Below are 24,389 nucleotides of genomic sequence, written 5' to 3'. Positions count from 1 at the left end.
ATTGCTTTCTGATGTTCGTAGCTGTTTCCTCAGGACACATTTTAGCGGTCCATGTAGGTTTGCTTTAACATATATGCAGTTCAGTCCATTTTAAATATTATTTAAATATTTAATGCTGACATTAATTTTAATGTTACTTACTGGTCAGTGTTTTGCTGGTTGTGGAAACGGTTGAAGCTGATGTCATAATCACTGAAGACAACAAAATATACTTCTTAAAAATGCACAGGTAATATATTTCGTTATCACCTTATACAATGGAATAATTTGTTTGATAAAAATACATATTAGTAGCCTGCTGGAGTGATGTCACAAACTAGTAGTATTTAGGGATCATATCCCATTCTTAAATTTCCATTGTGTAATCTCCTGACAACAACTGGCTGTTACCACACATGCGGGAGCAGAGGACAATTAAAGCGTGAGACAAATCAACCAATTCTTATGCAATTCAATACCTAATCCAAGAGTAACACTGGAAGATAATTAATAACATGTCATCTACTTTCCACATTATCACCCACCTCTGTCCTAGTCTTAGCTCATCTGTTGCCGAAAGCTCCAGGTTTCACGATTGCAACACACCGCTGATTGAACTCCAATTGTCTTGTCTTTGTAAATTTGAGCTCATCCAAGAAGAACCAATTGCCTGTAATGTGGACCAAGTTGCGTTCCCTTTTCACCCCTGAGCAGGTTTACACTGGTTACTGTTCTGTCAAAGGTTCGACTTCAAAATTTTCAACCTTGTGTTCATATCCCTCCCTGGCCTCTACCTTCGCTACCTCTGTAACCTCTTACAGCACGAGAATCCTCCAAGATCTTTGTCCTCCTCCAATTCTGGCTTTTCACGCACCCATGTTTTTTCTCTCCACGATTGGCTTCCATGCCTTCAATTGCCTAACCCTAAACTCTGGAATATTATTTTACAAATGTCTACTTTTCTCTCCTTTTAAGCTGCTTCTCATAACACAACTCTTTGTCCAAGATTTGGGGGCATATGTCCTAATCTGTCTCAGTGTTGAATTTTGTCTGATAACACATTACCTAGGAATATTTTCACCATATTAAAAGTACTACATAAATGCAAGTAGTTCTTATTTTTGAGTCAAATGCCAAAAATGACAACCAAGGAAATGTTCAAGTTGACAGGGGCAGTGCAAAGATCGGTGCTGGACCTCAGCTATTTACAATTTTATATTAATGACTTGGATGAGGGGACAAAAAGTATTTAAGTTTGCTGATGATTCAAAGGTAGGTGCGATAGTGAACTGTTATGAGGGCACAAGAGTCTATAAAGGGATAGAGACAGGATAAGTGAATTGACACGAAGGTGAGAGATGGAGTGTAATTAACAGGAAGAAAAGGGAAATAAGAATATTTTTAAACAGCGAAAATCTGTTAAATTTTAATACATAATGTTTTGTGTGTCCTTGTACAAAAAACACAACGTCAGTATGAATTAGGAAGGCAAATGGATTGTTGGCTTTTATTATAAGAAAATTGGAGTATAAAGGAAAGACGATTTGTTACAATTGTACAGAACTTTGGTGAGATCACACCTGGAATCACAATACAAGGGAAGACAAAACTGCCTTGGAGGTATTACATTCATTAGATTGATTCCTGAGGCATAAGGGCAAGCAGAAGACAAGTGTATGAGTAAAATGGACCTATACTCTCAAAAGTTTGAAGAATGAAAGATAATCTCATTGCAATGTATAAAATTTCAAGCAGGCTTCAAGGGGATAGATGTTAAGAGACTGTCTTTCCTGATTGGAGAGTTTAGAGTGAGGGCACATTGTCAAAAATTAAGGAGTCAATCATTTAAGACTGAAATGAGGAGGAATTTAGTCATTCAAAGAGTTGAGAATCTTTAGATTTCTGACACGAATGTGAATGTTCAGTCAAGGCTGAGATAGAAAGATTTCTGGATTCCAGGGGGAGGTATTGGATTTGCAAATCAAATTGGAGAGTAGAATTGAAGTCAGGGATAGCCATGATATTGGGTAGTAGAACAGACTCGAGGAGCCCTATAGCTTACTCCTGCACCTATTTCTATGTTCTTATTGTTTCCATGTTTAGATTGAGATACTGGCCAGGGAGTATCGGTGTCGTGTTATGCACTCTGGGATAACACAGGCTGCAACTGGATGCAGCTTTAACCAAAAGATACTCCAGACCTTGAAGTTAGTTCAATCTGATTTATTGAACCAGTAGCACAGTTCTCTATGAGTTCGACTCTCTGCTAACCTAAGTGTGGTTACTCTGTCTGACTGAACCAGACTAGCTCTTAGCCACGTGCTGGAGGTGTGATACTGTAAATACACCCTGACTCACTCTGTAGATGTTCATCAGTGGAAAGAGGCGGACTGTGAGTGCCTCGTGCCTTTTATAGTGAGATACCCCCCCTGAGTGTCCTGCCTGCTCATTGGTCATATCCTGTTCTCTGTGTTCATTAGCTACCTGTCTATGCCTGTCTGTATATCATTATCTGCATGTCCGCATATCATGGCAATAAGAACATAGTCCTCAGGAGCAGGAGTAAGCCATTCAGTCCTTCGAGCTTGCTCTGCCATTCAGTAAGATTATGGTTGATCTGGTTGTGGTCTCAACTCCACCTTCCTGTCCTCTCCCTCACCCTTGACTCCCTTGTCTATCAAAAATACATCTAATTCTGCCTTGAATAATTCCAATGACTTCCCTATTTCTGTGGAACAAAATTGCACATACTAATGACTCTCTAAAAAAATACATTTCTCCTCATCTCCAGCTTAAATTAGAGACCTCTTGTTCTTAAACTGCGTCCCCTAGTTCTAATCTCTCCGCAAATGGAAACATCCCTGAATCTCAAGTTCCTTCAGGATCTTAACTGTTTCAGAAATATCACCTCTCATTCTTCTAAACTCCAATGGGTAATACCAACTTGTTCAACCATTCTTCTTAAGATAAGATCCTCATCCCAGGAATTTCATCCAGGGAGGAGGATCAAATCTGTAGCTAGATAATGAATATGTGGTGGTGGCCAAAGAAAATGCTCCAGCCATCCAAATGTTAAATGGGAGGATACAACAAAAAATTCAGAATATCAGGAAAAAAAGACCGAGAACAGTGGAGTGATGATGGAGTCGAACTGGGTTTCATCACCCTGCATATTGAACTTGATGGCATGTATTTGATGGTGTCGAAGGGGACTGCACATACATGAGAAGTAGAAGAGCACTGAGGATAGATCCTTAAGGGATACCAGAGGTAACAATTTGGATGTGGAAAGGGAAACCATTGCAGGATATTTTCATGTTCAAAATTGGAATTAAATGTGAATTAAGAACAGAGAAATCTTGGAGGGAAATTGAATTGGCGGACAAAGGGAAGGGAGGGCAGAGACAAATGCAGTTTGTCTCAATTTTAGTAACAAGACAAGTCATGAGAGCCACCCACCTGTTAGCGAGGGTAAAGGGGGCAAAATAGAGTGGTAAAAGGAGAAGACAGAGAATGGAGGAGAGAAGCTGTTGGTTTTCTTTGCATTCCAGGGTGATCCTGGAGTAATGAGCAGTTTGGAAGAGGAAAGGCCCAATAATGTTTTGTGATCCAGCCAGATCTGATGATGAATGGCTAAATCGTTTATGCATTTTATACCTTCAGACTTCCCCAGTGATCTGTCAATCAAGCAAATCCAGGGTCTTGATCGAAACATGACATATTAGTGAATCTGACAATTAATTCAAAAAGGTAGAGCTTTCTAACTTTAACATTACCTACATTTTAAGTCTATCTTCTTTGAGTAGTATCAACAAAGAAGAAAAACTGATGCAATAGTTACCTGTTCTAGCTGTGATTGAAGATGAAGAAACAGTCAGTGGTGTTGTTGTGGGAGTAAAACCTGGTCCACCAGGAACTAGTGTTCTATTAATTGTTCCATTGTCAGCACAATGTGCTATTATGTAATCCCCTAGGCCATCTGTTATGTTGTAGATAACTTCATTTGGATGGTACACTGTTCCATTGTATATACAGACACAAGCTGTAAAGAAAAATCACAGGATGATGTAATGATTGAAATTCATAATTTGTCCTAAAATACATAATAAATTTAGTTTGCAGTAACCAAATGAAATTAATACTTGCCGCTGCTGTCATTCGTGCATTTAATACCCTCTGCTGTGCATAAGCTGAAAAAAAATTAAACTTAGGTTTTATTTTTTAAAATAAATGTTTTCAGTGAATTTTACATTTGTACACTATACAGAAGATTATTGAAACAGTTATTTTTTTACAATTTACATGTTTTTCCTTTTTTAGCACTCCCCCCTCACCCCCCCCCCCTTCTACCCCTCCCCTTTTCTGCTATTCGGGCTCCATCTTAGGCCTTCGCCACAAAAGTTATAATCTATCATTCTTCTTGCTTTTTTTCTTATGGCTTTGAGGGCCCCCCTTTTATCTTTTATCTGGTGTTTCCTTGGGTTCCTCCCTTGCTGCGCCCTCCACCCCCTTGTTCCTGTTTGCTTTGTGTGGCCCTGGTGGTTCCTATTGCCCCCGCCCCCACCGTGCCCCCTCCCTTCATATCCGTGATTGGCTTCGAACAGGTCTAGGAACAGGCTGATGAATTGCGCCCATGCTTTGTGTAAGCCATCGTCTGACCCTCAAATAGCTTACTTGATCGTCTCCTGATGGAGAAATTCCAACAGGTCTGCCTGGCAGTCTGCAGCTGTGGGTGGCGCTGCTGATCGCCAGCCGAGTAGGACTTTCCAGCGAGCGATTAAGGAAGCAAAAGCAAGGGTGTCGGCCCTCTTCCTCATATGAAGTTCTGGCTGGTCCAATATCCCGAAGACTGCCACTTTCAGCATGGCTCTACCGTCACCCCCACAACCTTGGAGATCGCCTCAAAGAAGGCTGCGCAGAAGTCTGGGGTAGGCCGAGAACATGTGGTGGCCGGGCCTCCCTGGCACCGTTTACACTTGTCCTCCACCTCTGGGAAGAACCTGCTCATTCGGGTTCTGGTTAGGTGTGCTCTGTTCACCATTTTAAACAAGGGAAGAGAGGGCGACCAGGCAACAATTGACTGACTCCATCCTGGAGGTCAACAGAAAATACTCCAAGGCCCCGACAGTAGAGCTTCTGGCAGAGAGGAAAAGGCTACAAACGGACTTTAACCTGCTATCTACCAGGAAGGCAGTGCAGCAACTCCCCCAGACACGGGGGACATTTTATGAACAAGGAGAGAAGGCCAGCCGCCTGTTGGCTCACCAGCTGCTTTAGAAAGCAGGCAGCCACGAGGAAGATAGCCCAGGTAAAGGATAGCAGAGGCGGACTGAGCAGAATCAAAAAAGGTCAACAAAGCATTTGAGGCCTTCTACCGGGAACTGAACACCTCCGAGCCTCTCGAAGAGGACTCGGAGTTTAAACAGTTCCACGACGGACTGGACATGCCACTCGTGGGGGATGATAGACGGAGGGAGCTGGAAGCACCAATAGGACTGGAAACACCAAAACAGACAAAGACCCAATGGAATGCGGGTCATGTAGACCCATTTTGCTGCTGAATATAGATGTGAAAATACTGGTTAAAGTCCTGACCAAGAGACTGGAGAACTGTGTACCAGAGTTAGTCGCCGAGGACCAGACTGGCTTTTTCAGAACAGACAGCTAATTGCGAACATCAGACAACTTCTGAATGTGATATTGACTCTATCCGGGGAGAGAACACCAGAGGTGATCGTCTCCCTGGACGCAGAAAAGGCCTTCGACAAAATCGAATGGAAATATCTCAATGAGGTGCTGGAACGGTTTGGGCTAGGGACGTAGTTCACCTTGTGGGTGAAACTCCTTTATAACGCCCCCAAGGCGAGCGTTGGACTAACACCACCAGCTCTGAATATGTCCAGCTGCACAGAGGCACCAGGCAGGGATGCCCACTGTTCCTGCCTGTTTGCCCTGGCAATTGAACCGCTGGCAATCACTCTGCGAGAGGTTGGAAGCGGAGGCAGAGAGCACAGAGTCTCATTCTATGTGGATGATCAGCTCCTCTACATCTCGGACCCTCAGAGCGGCTTGAAGGAAATCATGAAGCTCCTGGAAGAGTTCAGGGTCTTTCCGGGCTACAAACTCAACCTGGGCAAAAGTGAGGTATTCCTAGTGAACCTGAACGGGAGAGGGACAGGGCTGGAAGGTCTACCATTCAAAAAACGTCCTAAACAAATTCTGTTACCTGGGGATCCAGATAGCCCACGACTAGACATAGTTCCACAAGTGGAATCTGACCAGTCTGGCGGAGGATGTTAAAAAGGACCTACAGAGATGTGATGCACTCCCGCTCTCCCTGGGGCAAGGGTACAGATGATCAAGATGAACGTACTGCCAAGGATCCTCTTCCTGTTTAAATCCATACTGATCCTCATCCTCAAGGCCTTTTTCAAAAAAATCGACAAATGATTATGATGTTTGCATTGTGTGTATGTGTGTGTGTGTGTGTGTGTGTGTGGGGGGGGGGGGGGGGGGGGGGGGGGATCCAAGAATCCCTCAGACAACACTGCAGAGAAGGGCTTGGCCCTTCCGAACTTGCAATATTGCCACAGAACAGTCACACCAGAGAGGGTGAAGGGATGGGTAAGGGAACCGAGCAAGGAGTGGGTGAGGTTGAAGGAGTCCTCCTGCACGGAAATTACCCTCTGAGCCCTCGCCACGTCAGCGCTCCCATCCCCTCCGGCAAAGTACACATCCAGCCCTGTAGTAGTTTTACCTGGAATCAGATGAGACAACACTTCAGCTTAACTGAGGTGCCCATCATGGCCCCCATCTGCAGTAACCACAGATGCCCACCAGCCATGCTAGACTCCATCTTTAAGAGTGGAAACAGGACAAGGGGATGCTAGCGATTCGGGACTTCTACACGGGGGACAGACTTGCAACCTTAGACAAATCTTACGTTTTATAAGAGCTCATCATGATAGTGAATGGAAGATCTTGCATTTGTAACTTACATGGCACATTGCCACATTCTTTCTAAGTCCCAAAACATTTTAAACTAATAAATGCAGGCCTGGACTTTCTTCACTTAGGCAGGTTTCGTGAGTCGGGAAATTCCCAACTTGACTGCCAGCCTTTGGAGAAAGTGCCCACAAAGACAAAGATCTTCATCTCTGGGAAGCGGTTGCGGGCTAAGTTAGGCCAGCCAATCTCGGAAGAGGTTTGGAGGCAGGCCCTGGGCCTTCCAAGTGCAGAGATAGGCTATGTAAAGAGCTTGCCTTCCTGCTGTGGAAATTTTTCCGAGTTAAAATAAAAACACAAAGGCCCTCCAGCTTAGAGGCCATACAACAATTATCATACTGAAATACCTGTGCCCCGGAGAAAACATTGTTTGATCAATAGACTAGGTTCTCTGATCTCTGCCATCAATTTTACAATTGTTGCTTTCACAAATTAAATGGTTTCAAGGGTTTGTGGTTGTTATTGATCTTTTAAATGTGTCTGAATGATTGACACTTTTAGTAGCTTGTAGTGAAATTACATTTATTTCAGCACAGGAGAAAAATTAATGAACTACTTTTTAAAAAACGTTTTTTTTGCACACATTACACAATAACTGCAGTTTATTGATTCTAGACAGTTTATGGTGGGTCAATGTGCATAGAAGGTCCATATATTTGCAGAAGGAGTGTGAGGAGCCTTGGGGCTGTGGTGGTGGGGGGGGGGGGGGTGCGGGAGCAGAAGGACAGATCTTGACATAGGGGGTGTGAGGTGAACCTTTTGACTAGGGGTCACAACTCCTCTGAGGGGTCGTGAACAACAACTCTTTAAAAGCCTAGTCTGATGCCATGAAAATTACAGAGGAGTAGGTCACGTCTATTCCCACAATGGAGGTGGCCAGGCCAGGAGTGCAAGGTGTGGGCTTCTGACAGGAATCATCCCTTTAAAGGCATTCCTGAAAATCAGACTGATTCCTCCTTTTTGGTGAAGACATCCAGTAAACTCACTGCTCAAAAATTGCCACAGGATATTTAAACTTGAACTTCAGTCCTGCACTGAACTGTTAGCCTGGATGAATGGTCGGGGTGATTTTGTAATATGCCTTCAATGGATTGCAGCATGACATCACTAGAAAGGAAGTATATCATGTGATCCAGTTTTAACTTTTGCTTTTGAGCAGCCACTGCTCTGCTCCAGATGTATCATCAAGTCTTATATTTTTGTAAATATGTTCTCGCATGCCTAGTCTCAAGAAATGAATCCACAATGTGTTTATCCAATTCCTCATTAGTGATTGGTGTCTTTATGTCATTATAATAAAACAACAAGTGAAGAGGGCATTTTTAGATATTAGATATCACACGGCAATCAGTTTAAAAACTCTAGTCCCATTATTTACTGGAGAAGTTAAAATCTTCAGTTCTGATTTCTTAGAGACAAGCTGCCAATTGCAAAAAGTGTACATTGTACAATTTAATAATTAGCTTATTGAAAGTGCAATATATGGGCGACTGCTAAGGGAGGCCAACACCCAGCTGGATGAGACGAGGAAGAAGTGGGATGAAGGATCAACTCCACCTCCACATGCCCAAGGCTAAGTCTATTGCAGCTAAAAGTGGCACACAGATCACACTTAACCAGAACCCAAGTTAACATGTTCTTCCCGGAGGTGGAGGACAAATGCCAACGGTGCCAAGAAAGCCCGGCCAACCATGCCCACATGTTCTGGTCTTGCCCCAAACCTGTTGGGTTTTGGACAGCCTTCTTTGAGGCAATGTCCAAAGCGGTGGGGGTGAGGATGGAGCCTTGCCCAAGAGTGAAAGAGTGGCGGTCTTTGGGGTATCAGAACAGCCAGTTCTATTCATGGGGAGGAGGGCCGATGCCCTTACCTTTGCCTCCCTAATCACCCACTGCAGAATCCTGCTCAGCTGAAGGTCAGCAGCACCAACCAAAACTGCAGACTGGCTGCCCGACTTATCGGAATTTCTCAAAACGGAGAAAATTAAATTCGCCATCCGCGGGTCGTAGGCGGGCTTCCACAAATCGTCGGAGCTATTCACTTGGTTGTTCCAAGATCTACTTGAGCCAACAACTAAGAAGTCAAAGAACAGAACAGCGGATATGGAACCCAACCATGCCCAACAAAGAAGCATGGGAAGCTGTGCCACACCAGTGTAACAGGTGCTGGATACAAGCACAAATAAATGACCCAGTTGGGGAGGGGGGGGAAAGGATAGAAGGGGGTGGGGGGGGGGGGGAGCAAGGGAAACAGCCAGAACCAAATAACCAATGGGGATCAAAAAACGGGAAACTGTCACCACCACTGCAAATAATGCAAGAAGAACGACGATGAATGTATGTAAATAGTTGAAACCGACCGACGTGTAAATAGATTTCTTTATCCTCTGTTTGTCCATGCTTATTCTTGTTTTGTATCCCACAAAAAGTTCAATAAAAACATTTTTTGAAAAGATCAATATCTACCATTTTTCACAGTTGTTGATGGCTACAACTGTATCATTAATGTCATAATGTGTCCCATTTTCAGCATAGCAGCCACACGTGTCAACGCACTTCTTAGAATGTTCATCGTAGAGGGGTTTATCTGCTGGACATTTGGGATAACATCCTAAGGAACAAATTCAACACAAAGACAAGAAAGAAAGCTTTTTTTCAGGTTTTTGAACAAATAACTAAATAGCCACTGTTAACCAAATGAACCCAAATTATTTCGGATTAACTAATTGCAAGTTGTTGTTTAAGCTTGTTTTCTATTGGATTTTGAGTAAATCTCATTGCATATCAGTACACCTGAAGTGACATTCATGTTACTGTTCTATTCTTTACAATTTCATTGACTGTTGGTCCAAGGTTACACACTTTACCTGCTAGCAATCAGGTACAGTTGTTGGTTTTGTGCAACATGCCACTGTGAGCAAAGTCACTGAGTCAATTTTAAACCACCGCTGAGAGTGAGACATTAAAAAGCGATGGCTACTTCTAGTTTTAAAAAATTATTTCAGTTATGTAGGCATTACTGTGGGTCCAGAGTCACATTTAGGCCAGACCAGGTAAAAGTGGCAGATTTCCTTCCCAAAAAGGTATTAATGAACCAGATGGGCTTTTTAAAAAATCGACAATGGTTTCATGGCCATCATTAGACTTCTTGGGCTGGATTCGCCGACCCCCCGCTGGGTCGGAGAATCGCCTGGGGCTGGCCTGAATCCCGCCCCCGCCGGTTGCCGAATTCCCCGGCCCCGGATATTCGGCGGGGGTGGGAATCACGCCGCGCCAGTTGGCGGGCCTCCCCCTGGCGATTCTCCGGCCTCCCGCTGCTGGAATGCCTGTCCCGCCGGCGAGAATCAAACCACCTCACTTCCCGGCGGGACAAGGCTGCGCGGGCGGGCTCCGGGGTCCTGGGGGAGGCACGGGGCGATCTGGCCCCGGGGGGTGCCCCCACGGTGGCCTGGCCCGCGATCGGGGCCCACCGATCCGCGGGCGGGCCTGTGCCGTGGGGGCACACTTTTCCTTCCGCCTTCGCCATGGTCTCCACTATGGCAGAGGTGGAAGAGACCCCCTCCACTGCCCATGCGCGGGGAATGTGGAGGAATGTCACATCACTCCCAAATTCTTTAAATGAGCAAAAACCCACGCTCTTTTGATTGGGCCTCCAGGCCCCGCACATTCCAGGGGACCACACTTGTTGGGAGTTGCTTACCCGCATCCACCTCCCCAGCTTCGAGTCAGTCATTACCATTGCAAAATTATTGTAAGGAGGCCAATCGGCCCATCAAACCCTTTGAAAGAGCGCCCCACTCAAGCCCACACCTCCACCGTATCACCATAACCCAGTCACCCTACCTAACCTTTTTGGACACTAAGGGAAGGTTAGCATGGCCAATCCACCTAACCTGCACATCTTTGGACTGTGGGAGGAAACCGGAGCACCCGGAGGAAACCCACGCAGACACGGGGAGAAAAGTGTATACTCCACACAGACGGTCACCCAAGGCGGGAATTGAGCCCAGGCTCCTGGAGCTGTGAGGCAGCAGTGCTAACCACTGAGCCACCATGCCGTCCCCATAGCTACGACGATGATTTCCAAGCTGCAGGCCCACCAAAGGTGGTGACCCATCCCACCTAATTGGTGAAGCAGAAGAAGGTAACTGGTCACTATCAGTTTCTACCCCCCCCAAGTCAACAGACAGTCTGTCGTCTCTTCTAACTCCTTGCCCCCCCTCTTCCCCATTCCCTTTTAGACCTATTGAGCTTTGGCCCGATAAGTCACAGCCCCATCCCCCACTTGACTTCTGGTAACCAGCTTACTTTCTAATGTTAATGAGGTGACCACTCAACCCCACGTCTCTTAACTATTTCTGCCCCAAGCTTGTCTCTCCTGCTGATCCTCTTGCCACCCATAATGAACAAAAACCTTAAACTGAGGAAAGACTCCCCCAATCCCCCAAAACCATTAAACCAATAAAGAAGGATAATCTTTAAAAAAAATAACAGAGGAAACAACCCCATCCAAACAATTCCACCATTAATCCAACTCAATTCCTAACAACATGAACATGAAGAATAAATCAGTAAAATATTAACGCCCCAACAGTCCAATCTCCGCGCACATCCCTTAAGCTGGGTCCAGATCACACGATCTCTGATAAAGTCCTCAACCTGTTCGGGAGTTTCGAAAGAGAAATCTTTTGAGTCAAATGTCACTCTTAGCTTCACTGGGTTCGGGCTCGACATTTGTAATTTCAACCCTCTGCCCCTCTTTGATGTCAATTTCGACACTGCACGCTTTTCATCTGATTGTTCTGCCAGACGGTCAAGTCCGATTGAATAAATTCCTCACTGATTGGGCAGATAAGCCCAAAATGCCAGAGCTTGCGTGGAGCCACCCGCGATGTGGTCGTTACTTCATGCTGCCACACCAGAAGTCTCAGGTTCTCCATATTTGTACGTACACATGGGATAAGCCATATCCGGATCACCCCGTACCACCAGTCCTCAAATGGTTTGGCAGAGGATTTAAACAGGGCATGCGGAAGCAGACCATGGGCTCCCTGGATATGCGCCTGGCAAAGTTTCTTTTTCATTACCAGACCATGCCGCATGTCACAACTGGGGTAGCACCAGAACAACTGCTGATGGGCTAGCGCCTCTAAATTCTTTTAAGCCTGACTTTCCTAAGTTTCGGCAGAAAAGTCAAGCTGCAACAAGATATGCATGGGAAGGGTCATGACCACAGGACGCCGGGGAGAGGTTTTCAACCAAGGGTCACTATTTATGTCCTGAATTTTGGAGTCGGTGCCCTTTGGCTCCCGAGGAATGTGCTGGAGAAAAAAGGGCCCATATCATACAAGGTCAAGTCCCAAGGGAAGACCTTGCATAAGCACATCGACCATCTTACAAGACGGGAGCTTGCCTCAGAGGTTGCCCGGTCAGGGACGCCGGTACCTCCACCGCCTCATGGACCACTCCTTAGCCAAGAAATACAACCTACCATGGTCCAAAGCATGGATCGTCAAGATGATGACGACTCAGGGTCAGGGATGGAAAATGAAGCGTCCGCACTCACAGACGATGTCGTGTCCGGATCCTCACCCCCGGCAGTATCCCTCCAGAGATCATCTCGGAAAAGACAGTCTACAAACCACTATACACCACCTGTCCCAGACCCACCACTGACAGAAGCACTATCACATGCAAAGCGGCCCAGAAGGTCTCCTTAGATGGTTGCAGAGGGACAACTTGCAGATTTGGGTGTAATAACCCCCATGAGGCCCAAGATACCCTGATTGATTTTCCCGTGGGACTTGTGAAATATGAGCTTCCCCGCTAGTGGGCGGAGGCCCGACCAGCTGGGGCTCATAAGAACACAGTTAATAAGCTGGCCCGGACATGGACGGGCATGTTAGTTGTCCCAACTGGACTTTACACTGTATATATATTTGCTGTCATAGGCAAACATTTCGTGACCCTAAATAAAGAGACTTCACTCTACCGTTCGGCTTCCTGGGTTTTAATACTCACTATCCCAGAATGCTCAACAACAGCAACAACTTGCATTTCTCTCTTGTGCGACTTTCTCAAAATGTCCTGTCTACCATTTATTTCTCATTTTCAACTGGCTCCATACCTCTTCATTCTCATTCCGGGCAGGAAGTAAGCATGTGAATTAAGTCGAGAAGTTTAAATATGTAAGACCTGAGATTGAGGACAACATGTGCATTTCTGGTTTGACCTGCGCCCCTCATTTGAAATCCGCTCCAGTATGAATTCAAGCTCTATAAACTGAGTCCAAAAATTAGCAAATAGTTAAAACTCAGGTAAGATTCGAAAGTAACTTTCTGAGTTCTAGCTGCTGGCAGCAAATCTAGCCTGTTGGCTGTGCATATCAATAGTTCGCAAACACACAATTTCATGATTTGCATGACCAGCAGACACATTTTCTGGATGATAGCAGAAAATCTGAAAATGAGCTTGAAGGCTTTGGGAGCGATTTTGAGCCCGTTTGAGCCATCAGTATAAACAGTGACATGGGCCCAAAATCTCTCGAGAATCAGGAAACGGGATTCTCGTCGCCCTACATGTAAGTCAGGCAATAAAATGTACAGCTTGATAATGGTGTTGTGGTTGCTCATGGTTACCTCCTTCCACCAGCATTACTTGATCAGAAGAGTGGCAGGGACATAATTTACGCATGTAACAGGAGAGCAGGTTGGAGGACATTTCTGGCCTATATTTGTGCCAGACTGTGCACTGTTACTTCTATAAGGACTGATATTAGTGCAGGGAAATTAGTTTCTATGACTTACTTTTCCCACCTGTTGGTGGAGGTCTGCAGCAATCTACAGCTGCATGGTACTTGACAGCAGGTCTTTACTTTCACTTGCAAACCGCAATTAGATTGGAAAATATATTGCTACACTTGGGATATTTTCCTGCATTGAGGACACCATGTAAATAAAAGTTGTTACTGCTGTTGTTGACAGGATCAACAAAGCAGCATGGTATTTCTATACTGCATGTAAGTTTTACGAAAGTCAAAGAGGTACTTACCTTCCAACTGAAACGTGTCATTGCGGTTTGGGTTTAGGCAAGTTTGGAAGCTGTGTAATCCACAAGGGTAATAGTGCCATTCACACATTTCAGGAGCAGGGTTGTAGAAACTGCAGTACATGGCTGAAACAGCAGGAAATAGATATTCATTATCTGCTACTTGATTTTAAAGGTTTACCAGATACTTCATAATTCTGCTATCTGACTATTCTTTCTATCGCTCTTACATTTTATTCCTCCTTTAGTATTTTCTTTCCTTCCCTTAATTACCAAATATCTTCTTATATCACACTTCATGGGCGGGATTTTCATGCCTCCACGCTGAAATCGCAATCGGCGCCAAAATCCGGAGAATCGCCGTGAATCGCGCACGTGATGTCAATACGGCGCGGGTAGGGGGCCATTGACAGAGGCCTCCGCGGCGATTTTCCGATGAAAACTGGCTGATTTCCGACGCCGTGGTTCTAACCACATTTTGCCTGACGGGAACGGCCAGTGGCGGCTGCGGAGTCAGTCAGCGGCCGCCCTCGTGAGGGGGGCGGGGGGGAACATTCACGGGGGGTGTGTGTGGCGGGGGGGCTCACGGTGGCCAGGCTAGCGATCGGGCGCCACCGATCCGCTGCTGTGCGCGATCTCGGGGGGGGGGCCCTATATTTTCGGGGCTGGTCAGCGGTGTGAGTCCGCCATGTCGCATGGGGCGGCCGCCGAAGGGCGTCACCATGCACATGCGGCGACTTCCGGCTCAAAGTGCAGGACTCCGTAGAGTACTCTGGGGCCCTGCTAGCCCCCTTCAGGTAGGAGAATCACTCTGGATTTTCTTCAGGAAAGTCCAGAGTGAAACGCCCGCATTTTGATGCTGGAGTGGGGCATAGCCCCATTGTTGGAGAATCCAACCCTATGCCTTTAGAAACATAGAAAATAGGAGCAGGAGTAGCCATTTGGCCTTCGTGCCTGTTCCACCATTCAAAATGATTATGACTGATCCCCTATCTCAGTGCCATACGCTCGCGCTCTTCCCATACTCCTTGACGCCTAGAAATCGATCTGGTTCCTTCTTAAATATATTCAGTGACTTGGCCTCCACAGCCTGAGGTTGAGAATTTCACAGGTGCACCACCCTCTAAGTGAAGACGTTTCTTCTCATCCCAGTCCTAAATAGCCTATCCCATATCCTGAGACCGTGACCCCTGGTTCTAGACCCCTCAGCCAGCGGAAGTAACATCCTCCGTGTATCCAGTCTGTCCAGCCCCGTCAGAATTTTATACGTTTCAATTAGATCCCCTCTCATTCTTCTAAATTCCAGTGAATACAGGCTCAGTTGACCCAATGTCTCCTCTTACGACAATATCCTACCATCCCAGGTATTAGTCTTGTGAACATTCGCTGCACTCCCTCAGTAGCAAGTATATATTTTCTTAGATCAAGGCTGGAATTCTCCGGTCGTCAAGATTCACTTTTCGGTCACTGTCCGTGTGGAGTTTGCACATTCTCCCCGTGCTTGCGTGGGTTTCGCCCCCACAACCCAAAAATGTGCAGGCTAGGTGGATTGGCCATGCTAAATTGCCCCTTAATTGGCAAAAATGAATTGGGTACTCTAAATTTATATATAAAATTTTTTTAAAAGATTCATTTTTCGGGCTGCCAGTTGACAGCAGAAATCCCATTGACTAGCGACGGGAAGATAGAATCCTGCCATCAGTGAACGGCGCATGGTAAGGAACACGCGGCTGGGGGACCGGAGAATCCCGCCCCAGGAGACAAAACCTGCACACAATGCCCTGGTGTGGTCTCACCAAGGCTTTGCACAGCTGCAGTAAGAGATCCTTGCTCCTCTACTCAAGTTGCTTGCAATGAACGCCAACATACAATTTGCCTTTCTAACTGTTTGCTGTACCTGCATGTTGCTTTCAGTGACTGGCATACTAGTACACCCAGGTCCCTTTGTACATCAATATTTCCTAATCCATCACCATTTAAATAATACTCTGCCATTCTGTGTTTTCCTACCAAAATGGATAACTTCACATTTATGCACGTTATGCTGCATCTGTCGCGCATTTTCTCACTCACTCAATTTGTCTAAATCACTTTGAAACCCCTTTACATCCTCTTCACCATTCACATTCTCACCAGGTTCCATGTCTTCAACAAACTAAGAAACATTACTTTGGTTGCTTCATCCAAATCATTGATTTAGATTGCGAATAGCTGGGGCCCAAGCACTGATCCCTGTGGGACCCCACCTGCCCCTTCGAAAAAGATCAATTTATTGCCACTCTCTATTTCCTGGCTGTCAACCAATTCTCAATACATGCCAATGTATTACCCCCAATCCCATGCGCTTTATTCTTGTACACTAATCTCTTTTGTGGGACTTTATCCAAAGCTCTCTGAAAATCAAAATCACCACATCCACTGGTTTATCCTTATCTATTCTACTAGTTATATCCTCTTAAAAACTACAGTCAAAGTATTTATATTTATTTAATTGTCATTCCTCACCATCTATTCCTTGTATTCACTAAACATCCTGCAGTATGTTTCTATTGTTGGTATTTACTGGCCATCCCTCATCATATCTTTTCTATCTTTACATTCACTAGTCATCCTTGAGCATCTTTATGCTGATTGTATTTGCTGGTGATTCATCAATATTTATTTTCTTTCCTTAATTTGTTGTTTATGATAATAAATATGCATATATAATTACGAGAAGAGATCCAAAACAAACCGGCATTTGAGAATTGGTTAAAGTAATACAAAAGTAATTCATTCCTGGGATTATTTTTTTTGAGGTTGTTCTGAAACTTGTTTTAAAGAAGTATACAATTTAGAGAATTCAATTATTCATCTGCAACTCTTGGAAATATTTGTATTTTTGCTACTTTTTTGTTTGGGATTAACTTTATACTCTTGCTGCAATGTCATTTTTTAGGAAATGGACATTTATGGGCACCAAATGCTTCTAGATCTGACCACAAATATCATGGATCCAATACTGACATTTAAGCTAGGACCATTAACGATTGAAGGCTTTTAAACAACCAGTTTATGCTATAGTCAAACAAGAGCTGCGAAAAGAATACATACAGTCCTCCGGTATCCATTAAATCTTTAGCGTTTGAACACTTTGTGTTAAAACTGCAAGATACGTACGACAGATGTCAGGAGTCCTCCAGTTAATGCATATCCCAGTTTCTTTGCAGGCGAAAGAATAGGAATGTACCGCCATGCAAAAACACTCGCAATCTCCACCACTGTCACAAGAGCAGGAATCATGGACACAAGCATCATAAAACGGTTTTGGGTCAACCTATTGATGAAACAGATTATTAACTTTAGTAGTATTTAAAAAGAAATATAGCAAATGAGGATATTAAAATATGAGAAAGTGGTACAACCATTTTGTGACAATTTGCAAAGATGCCACTTGTAATTATGGAGCACTGCTTCTGTGCCCAGCTTCTGCGATGTGGTTTCTTAGTACAAGGGTCATCATCAGCCACAGCATCTGGGCAATTAGTGGTTAGTTTCCAAGAATTTCCAAACTCAATTACATCTGTAACAACAGACTTGCTTCTCAACATGAAGTCATTGTTCGCGTTTCCATCAAAATTACCACACAAGCCACAAATATTACCCTGAAATCACAGAGTAATAATCACCCATTTGTTAAAATAAGTTCATTTAATTTTATTCTAAAAACACAGGTAAATCTACTAATGTTTCAAACTATTTGAGGACGATAATGACTTGATTGTGGATACATTTACTCATACCTGGTAAGAAGGGCTCAACTTAATAAAAACACTAGTCTTTTTGTCCCATATCAGAATCAACCCATTGTTAGCTTCCAAAGTCAGATAAAGGCCAAGAATGCGGATAGTGAAAGGGACCTTTTTGTTCTCATTTTGCTGTATTATTTCATGTTTTCCTTCAGCGAGCTTCAGTTCAAAATCCTGGAGCAAGATATAACAGGGATTCAGCATAAACAAATGTAAATAGAATGAGTCTGAAATGCATTAAATGTCAATAAGAAATTGTATAACTCATGGAAACTACCTCAAAGAACAGTTTGATTGATTTAGAACATGTTGTTCCAGTTGTTCCACAGGGAACGTTTTCTGTAATTAAACTGAAGGTGCCATTGGTAAGACTATCCCCACAGTAATCCTGAAAATAAATAAATAATGTGATTGCCTTCATATGTAATAAATAATAGTCATGTTATTGCACTATTGAAGCAGCTGGTTGTCTTAAAAGCAATACAGATCCTGTGGGACCAACACTAATGTCATACAGTGACAGGTGAATTCACCCCCCAATGCCTAAGTTTGCCAGATTTCAACCACTTTGGCTGGGAAATTATATGAGTTTTCTCACAATGGAAAGAAGTAGGAAAATGATCTAGACATACTTGAGCATTTGTCTTATTCCAAAAATGATGGGGTAGCATGTGGCGCAGTGGTTAGCACGGGGACTACAGTGCTGAGGACCCGGGTTTGAATCCCGGCCCTGGGTCACTGGCCGTGTGGAGTTTGCACATTCTCCCCATGTGCGTGGGTTTCACCCCCACAACCCAAAGATGTGCTGGTTAGCTGGATTGGCCACGCTAAATTGCCCCTTAATTGGTAAAAAAAAAACTAATTGGCTACTCTAAATTTTTTTTCCCTTTTCGGGGGAGTGGGATCGAGAAATCCCACAGGAGTCTGAAAACATGGTTGATGCTGGCAGGAATCCCCATTCTGATTGTCCCTGCCCTCCGTCAGTGATGTAATGGGAATCCCGACGGCTCCGTTTGAATAAATTTAAATATAATTATCGGGCCTTTAAGCCTTATGGTCCCCCCTGTTAGATTGTCCATTCCCTTTGGCGTGAGGGTGCGCTGATGTGAATCGAGGTAGGTCCCCCGTGAGAAGAATCCAATGGAGATATGCTGGTGCGTGCATCTGCCAGGGTGGAGAGGGTGCCCAAGCACATGCCAAGACACAGTGCCTGTGCAGTGCCAGGGGGCAGTGACAGTGGGGTGTTGCATAGACAGGGTTTTGCATGGGTGGGTGTCCTCTGAGGTGGGGATGTTTCGTGGAGGGGGGTTCTATTTTTTTTTTAGCCCCGATCTTTTAAAAATATAGTTACCGGCGATGTCATGGGACCCGTCCCTTCATTTTCTTTTGGCTATGTGGCAAACAATACAATTGGGAAAGTCGCCTGTGAAGTTGATGGCTTCCTCACCATTTTTTCCGCCTGTGCATCACTTTTCCTATTTTTGAGAAAATTCCGCTATAAGAAGCCTTACCTGGACAGCAACATATTCACAGTTACCATCAAAGTTGTAGTGCTTGCTATCAAATGTAATGTAGTGGCCACTCCCATATATTGTACATGCTCCAAAGCAGGGAATATTTGTGCAGTTCCAGCTCCCTTTCTGGCAAGTACTAAACAAATTAAAACGAGTTGAGAGCAAATGCAGGCATCATTAAATCAGGAAATATCAAAAGGAGGCATTAAACTACACTACAAAAAACCTTGTATAATCTTAACTTTGAATGATTTCTTATTTCATAACTTTGAGCAGTGTGTTAAAATTTGGTGCCTTCTTTTCCGTTGTAGTCAGATAGGGACATCTCATGGTGTGCCCAGTTAGGCTTTTCAGAAGCAGAGGCGGCCCACCAGTGGGATTGTCAATGGGATTTCCCTTTGGTTACACCCATCGTCGCCGGGAAACCCGTGCTCCGTCGGTGGGACCGGAATATCCTGCCGCGTGAACGGCCGATATATTCCCCCCATAGAGGGAATATAGGGATTTGAACAGAATAAATAGACTTGTGGTTTAATGTCATGATATGGTTTAATATCTAGAGATTTATATAGCAGTTAGAAAATTACCAAGTGTTGCAATCGACCATGAATCTGGTTCCAGGTGGGTATGGTAAGTCATTATGCATACAGGGGCACTTGTCCTCAATAACACAACTTCCATTTTTGTTGTCCAGCAGCCCCTCAGGACAAACACAACCCGACACACATTTTTCACTGTACTGTAGAAACCAAGAAACATATATATTTTAGGACTGAAATTAATAACAGAAAAAAGACAATTCTTGCCTCAGATTCTTACAGCTCACTGTAATAGGTCGCTGGAAGTTATTAACATTTGACAGTAGGAAAAGTAGGTGATATCAGGTAGATTGTCTATTGTATATCCTCCCAAACATCCCACTCAATATTAAATTGGGAAGGGTGATTAACAATAGGCAGTTTCAACACTATTTGTTTTTTGCACTGCCAAAAGTTAATACTACTTCCCTCTTGTTCACATCAATTTTTAGGACCTAAATATGTACTTATTCTAGTAGCTTTGTTTTTGCTATTTTCATAGAAATTTACCTTGGAGCCCATGAAGTGTGGTATTTATTGAATGGAATAAAAGGGAATACAGGAAATAAAGGTACAAGTCAATTTTTCCTTATCTCAAGAGTGTCAAGAACATAGGAATATGAATAAAATCCATCTTTTTCACGAATGAAATAACCCCTTCTTGTTACCACATTTTAAAAAAATACTTTATTAAGGCATGAAGGTAAACAACAAACACAAAAATTAGAGCAAGAGCAAACTTGTACAACATAATGAAGAATCAACCCCCCCCCCCACCCCCCCCCCCCCGCTCTTTCCCTCCTCCCGTCCTGCCTTCCCCATTTTAACCTCCCTGCCCGCCCTCCCTCTGCTGACACCTCAATCCTACTGAAAGAAGTCGATGAACGGCTTCCACCTCCGGGCGAACTCATCAACCGACCCTCTCGAGACAAACTTGATCTTTTTCAATCTCAGGGATTCTGCAGGTCGCTCACCCACCCCCCCCCGATTCTGGTGGCTCCGAGTCCCTCCACCCAAGCAAAATCCGTCTCCGGGCTATCAGGGAGGCAAAGTCCAAGACATCGGCCTCTCTCTCCCCCTGGAACCCCGGGCCTTCCGACACTCCAAATATCATTACCTCTGGGTTCGGGATCACCTTCAGCCTCAACACCTCAGACATTGGGCAAAATTCTCCCCCAACGGCGGGATGCCCGCCGACTGGCGCCAAAGCCGGCGCAAATCAGACGGGCATCGCGCCGGCAAAAAGGTGCGGAAGTCTCCGCATCTTTGGTGGCCTAGCCCCAACATTGAGGGGCTAGGCCAACGCCAGAGGGATTTCCGCCCCGCCAGCTGGCGGAAATGGCGTTTGTTGCCCCGCCAGCTGGCGCGGAAATGCGGCGCATGCGCGGGAGTGTCAGCGGCCGCTGTCAGTTTCCCGCGCATGCGCAGTGGGGAGAGTCACTTCCGCCTCCACCATGGTGGAGGCCGTGGCGGAGGCGGAAGGGAAAGATAGCCCCCACGGCACAGGCCCGCCCGCGGATCGGTGGGCCCCGATCGCGGGCCAGGCCACCGTGGGGGCACCCCCCGGGGTCAGATCGCCCCGCGCCCCCCCAGGACCCCGGAGCCCGCCCACGCCGCCTGGTCCCGCCGGTAAATACCAGGTTTGATTTACGCCGGCGGGACAGGCAATTCCTGGGCGGGACTTCGGCCCATCCGGGCCGGAGAATCCAGCGGGGGGTCCCGCCAACCGGCGCGGCCGGATTCCCGCCCCCGCCCAATCTCAGGGAGCGGAGACTTCGGCGGGGGCGGGATTCACGGCGGCCAACGGCCATTCTCCGACCCGGCGGGGGGTCGGAGAATGACGCCCATTATGTCCGCAAATCCCTGCCACAACCCCTTCAGTTTTGGACATGCCCAGAACATGTGGACATGGTTCTCCAGCCTCCCCGTGCACTTTCCACACCTATCTCCAACTCCCTCAAAGAATCTACTGATCTTAGCCACTGTCATATGCGCCCTGTGAACTACTTTGAACTGGAGGAGGCCTAGCACACAACGAGGACACATTCACACCCGCGTCCAGGTACTTTTTAAAGGATGTGAGGCAACCTGCCTTTACCACCACCTTGAACACCTCTGTCAAATCTTCTCTAAACCTTCTTTTCTTTTAGGGAAACAGTCCTAATTTCTCCAATCTTTCTTCATTACTGAAGTCCTACATCCCTGGAACCATCTCATGAGTCTTTTCTGCACCCCTTTCAACATTGTTTTTAGGCGTGATGCTCTGAACTAGAAGCAATACTCCAGTTGAGGCCAAAGTAGTGATTGAAACAAGTTCAACATGTTCACAATACTTCCAAGTTTTATATCACCTGAAAACTTCAAAATGTGTCCTAAACTCCAAGTTCCTTGTTCTTGTACCCTATGCCCCTATTAATAAAGCTCAGAACATTGTACGCTTTATTAACTATCCTTCTCATTCAATAATTTAAGCAGATATACACCCAGATCCCCCTGCTCCTGTACCCGCTTTAGAGTTCTACACTTTGTTATATATTTTATCTCCATGTCTTCCAATCAAAATTAATCATTTCACATTTTTCTGCATTGAACATCATCGTCCACCTGTCTATCCATTCCATTTGTTTATGTCCCTTTGAAACTCTACACTATCCACCTCACTGTTCACAATGCTTCCAAGTATTTTATCACCTGAAAACTTCAAAATGTGTCCTAAACTCCAAGATCTAGGCCATTATGTTAGCACTGTTGCTTCACAGCACCAGGGTCCCAGGTTCAATTCGCGGCTCAGGTCACTGTCTGTACGGAGTCTGCACGCTCTCCCCTTGCTTGCGTGGGTTTCCTCCGGGCACTCTGGGTTTCCTCCCACTCGTCCCAAAAGGCATGTTTGTTAGGTGAATTGCACATTCTGAACTCTCCCTCGGTGTACCAGAACAGGGCCATAGTGTGGTGACTAGGGAATTTTCAGAGTAACTTCATTGCAGTGTTAATGTAAGCCGATTTGTGACACTAATAAAGATTATTATTAATATATATCTGGAAAAGCAAGAGCCTCAACACGAACGGATGGGAAATTCCTCAACAAACCTTCATCAAGCACAACAAATACCCATTAACTACTACTCTCTGTTTTATGTCATTTAGTAAATGTTGTTTCCATGTTGCTTCTAATCCTATTATTCCAAGAGTTATAATTTTTCTCACAAGTCTGTTGTGTGGCACTGTATCAATCACCTTTTGAAAATTCATACACACCATATCAACAGCATTGCTTTCATCAGCCTTCCCTGCTACTTCTTCAGAAAACTCCAGCAAGTTAGTTAAACATGGGGCGTGATTCAGCAATTGCATTGCGCCAGCTTGGATCCGGGCACAACGGGTGAGTTGCATGAGAGCCCCAAATCGGGCTTTGTGTCGGGCTGATCGCGCGTCACCCGACTCCATTAGGCTCCTTTAACTACGTGCCATCGGTTTCACCCGCCGCCCAGGAGTCAATGGGCAGGCCTGCGGGATATTGCCAAGGTATAGTTTAGTACTGGTAGTGCCAAAGTGCCACCAGTCTTGCAGCACGACCAGCAACCAGGGCAACATGGCAGTGCCAGCCTGGGGACCTGGGTGGCACTGCCAGTGTGCCAGGCTGACAGTGAAAGATGCCCAGGTTGGGGACTACTAGGGGTCAGGCCCGGGGGGCGGGAGGAGGGGAGCTGTGCCATAAGTGTAGAGGTGAGGAGAGGTTTGAGGGCTCCGGAATAGGTCGGGGGAATGAAGGACAGTGTCCTGATAGCCAGGGGGGTGCTGAAACAGGAGGTGTATAGAGATCGGGGTAGCCTTCCAAAATGGTGCCCCGATCTGCGAAGAGCTGGCCCTGCTGGCGAGATCAGCTCGCCAGTGCAGGACAGCTGACTAAGTGTGGCCTCGACGGGGAGAAACGTCCCCAAGGCCTAAAAAATGGCAAATTGCCATTGAATAGCGGGTGACTCTTGGTGCTGTAGCCACCGAGAACACCCTACCAAACACGCCCAAAAGCAGACTTTAACTTTTTGTTGCTGAATCACACCCAAGATTTTTCTTTAAGGAATCCATGGTTACCAGGGATTGGGGGGGGGGGGGGGGATTGGATTATTGGAGGATGGGCTTGGGAGGGGGTGGTGGCGGTGGTGATGGTGGGGAGTGGGGGGTGTTCTGGAGGTGCCGGGTCCTTGAGGAGAGGATGTCCCCAGTCAGAAGGGGACTACCTATGGAGATCACTGCATACTCCCACCCATCCAACCACCCCCGTCTTCCTTGTCCTTCCTGCCCAAGAATCAGCATTTAAAATATTTCTGTTTCGCACCCTTATCCAGCTGGCACCCACCAGCCTAAAAATTGAGGCTGGGTTGTAAAACCCTTATGTGGCTATTAAGTGAGGCACGGGCAGGCTTCCTAGAGGGAATGCCATCCATGCAATCTTAAGGTTCCCCCACCCCTGCCTCAAACCCCGC

General features: G+C 45.6%; 1 protein-coding gene across 1 annotated transcript in view; it reads right to left on the bottom strand.

Moving 5' to 3' along the window:
- The window catches only part of LOC140430256 (uncharacterized), a 99,895-nt gene that overhangs the window by 13,058 nt on the left and 62,448 nt on the right, over positions 1–24,389 (bottom strand). Inside the window, exons 18-28 of the mRNA XM_072517682.1 lie at positions 19,918–20,069; positions 19,328–19,466; positions 18,094–18,204; positions 17,811–17,990; positions 17,433–17,672; positions 17,188–17,344; positions 14,032–14,154; positions 9,448–9,592; positions 4,126–4,169; positions 3,821–4,021; positions 142–192 (exon numbers count right to left, since the gene is read on the bottom strand). Of these exons, the coding sequence (XP_072373783.1) occupies positions 142–192; positions 3,821–4,021; positions 4,126–4,169; positions 9,448–9,592; positions 14,032–14,154; positions 17,188–17,344; positions 17,433–17,672; positions 17,811–17,990; positions 18,094–18,204; positions 19,328–19,466; positions 19,918–20,069 (1,543 nt within the window). The remainder of the gene's footprint in view (positions 1–141; positions 193–3,820; positions 4,022–4,125; positions 4,170–9,447; positions 9,593–14,031; positions 14,155–17,187; positions 17,345–17,432; positions 17,673–17,810; positions 17,991–18,093; positions 18,205–19,327; positions 19,467–19,917; positions 20,070–24,389) is intronic.

The sequence above is a fragment of the Scyliorhinus torazame genome, chromosome 10 (assembly GCF_047496885.1).
Source record: "Scyliorhinus torazame isolate Kashiwa2021f chromosome 10, sScyTor2.1, whole genome shotgun sequence".
NCBI lineage: Eukaryota > Metazoa > Chordata > Chondrichthyes > Carcharhiniformes > Scyliorhinidae > Scyliorhinus > Scyliorhinus torazame.
Note: the sequence above shows the minus strand (reverse complement) of the source record. Positions and strands in the feature narration are given on the sequence as shown.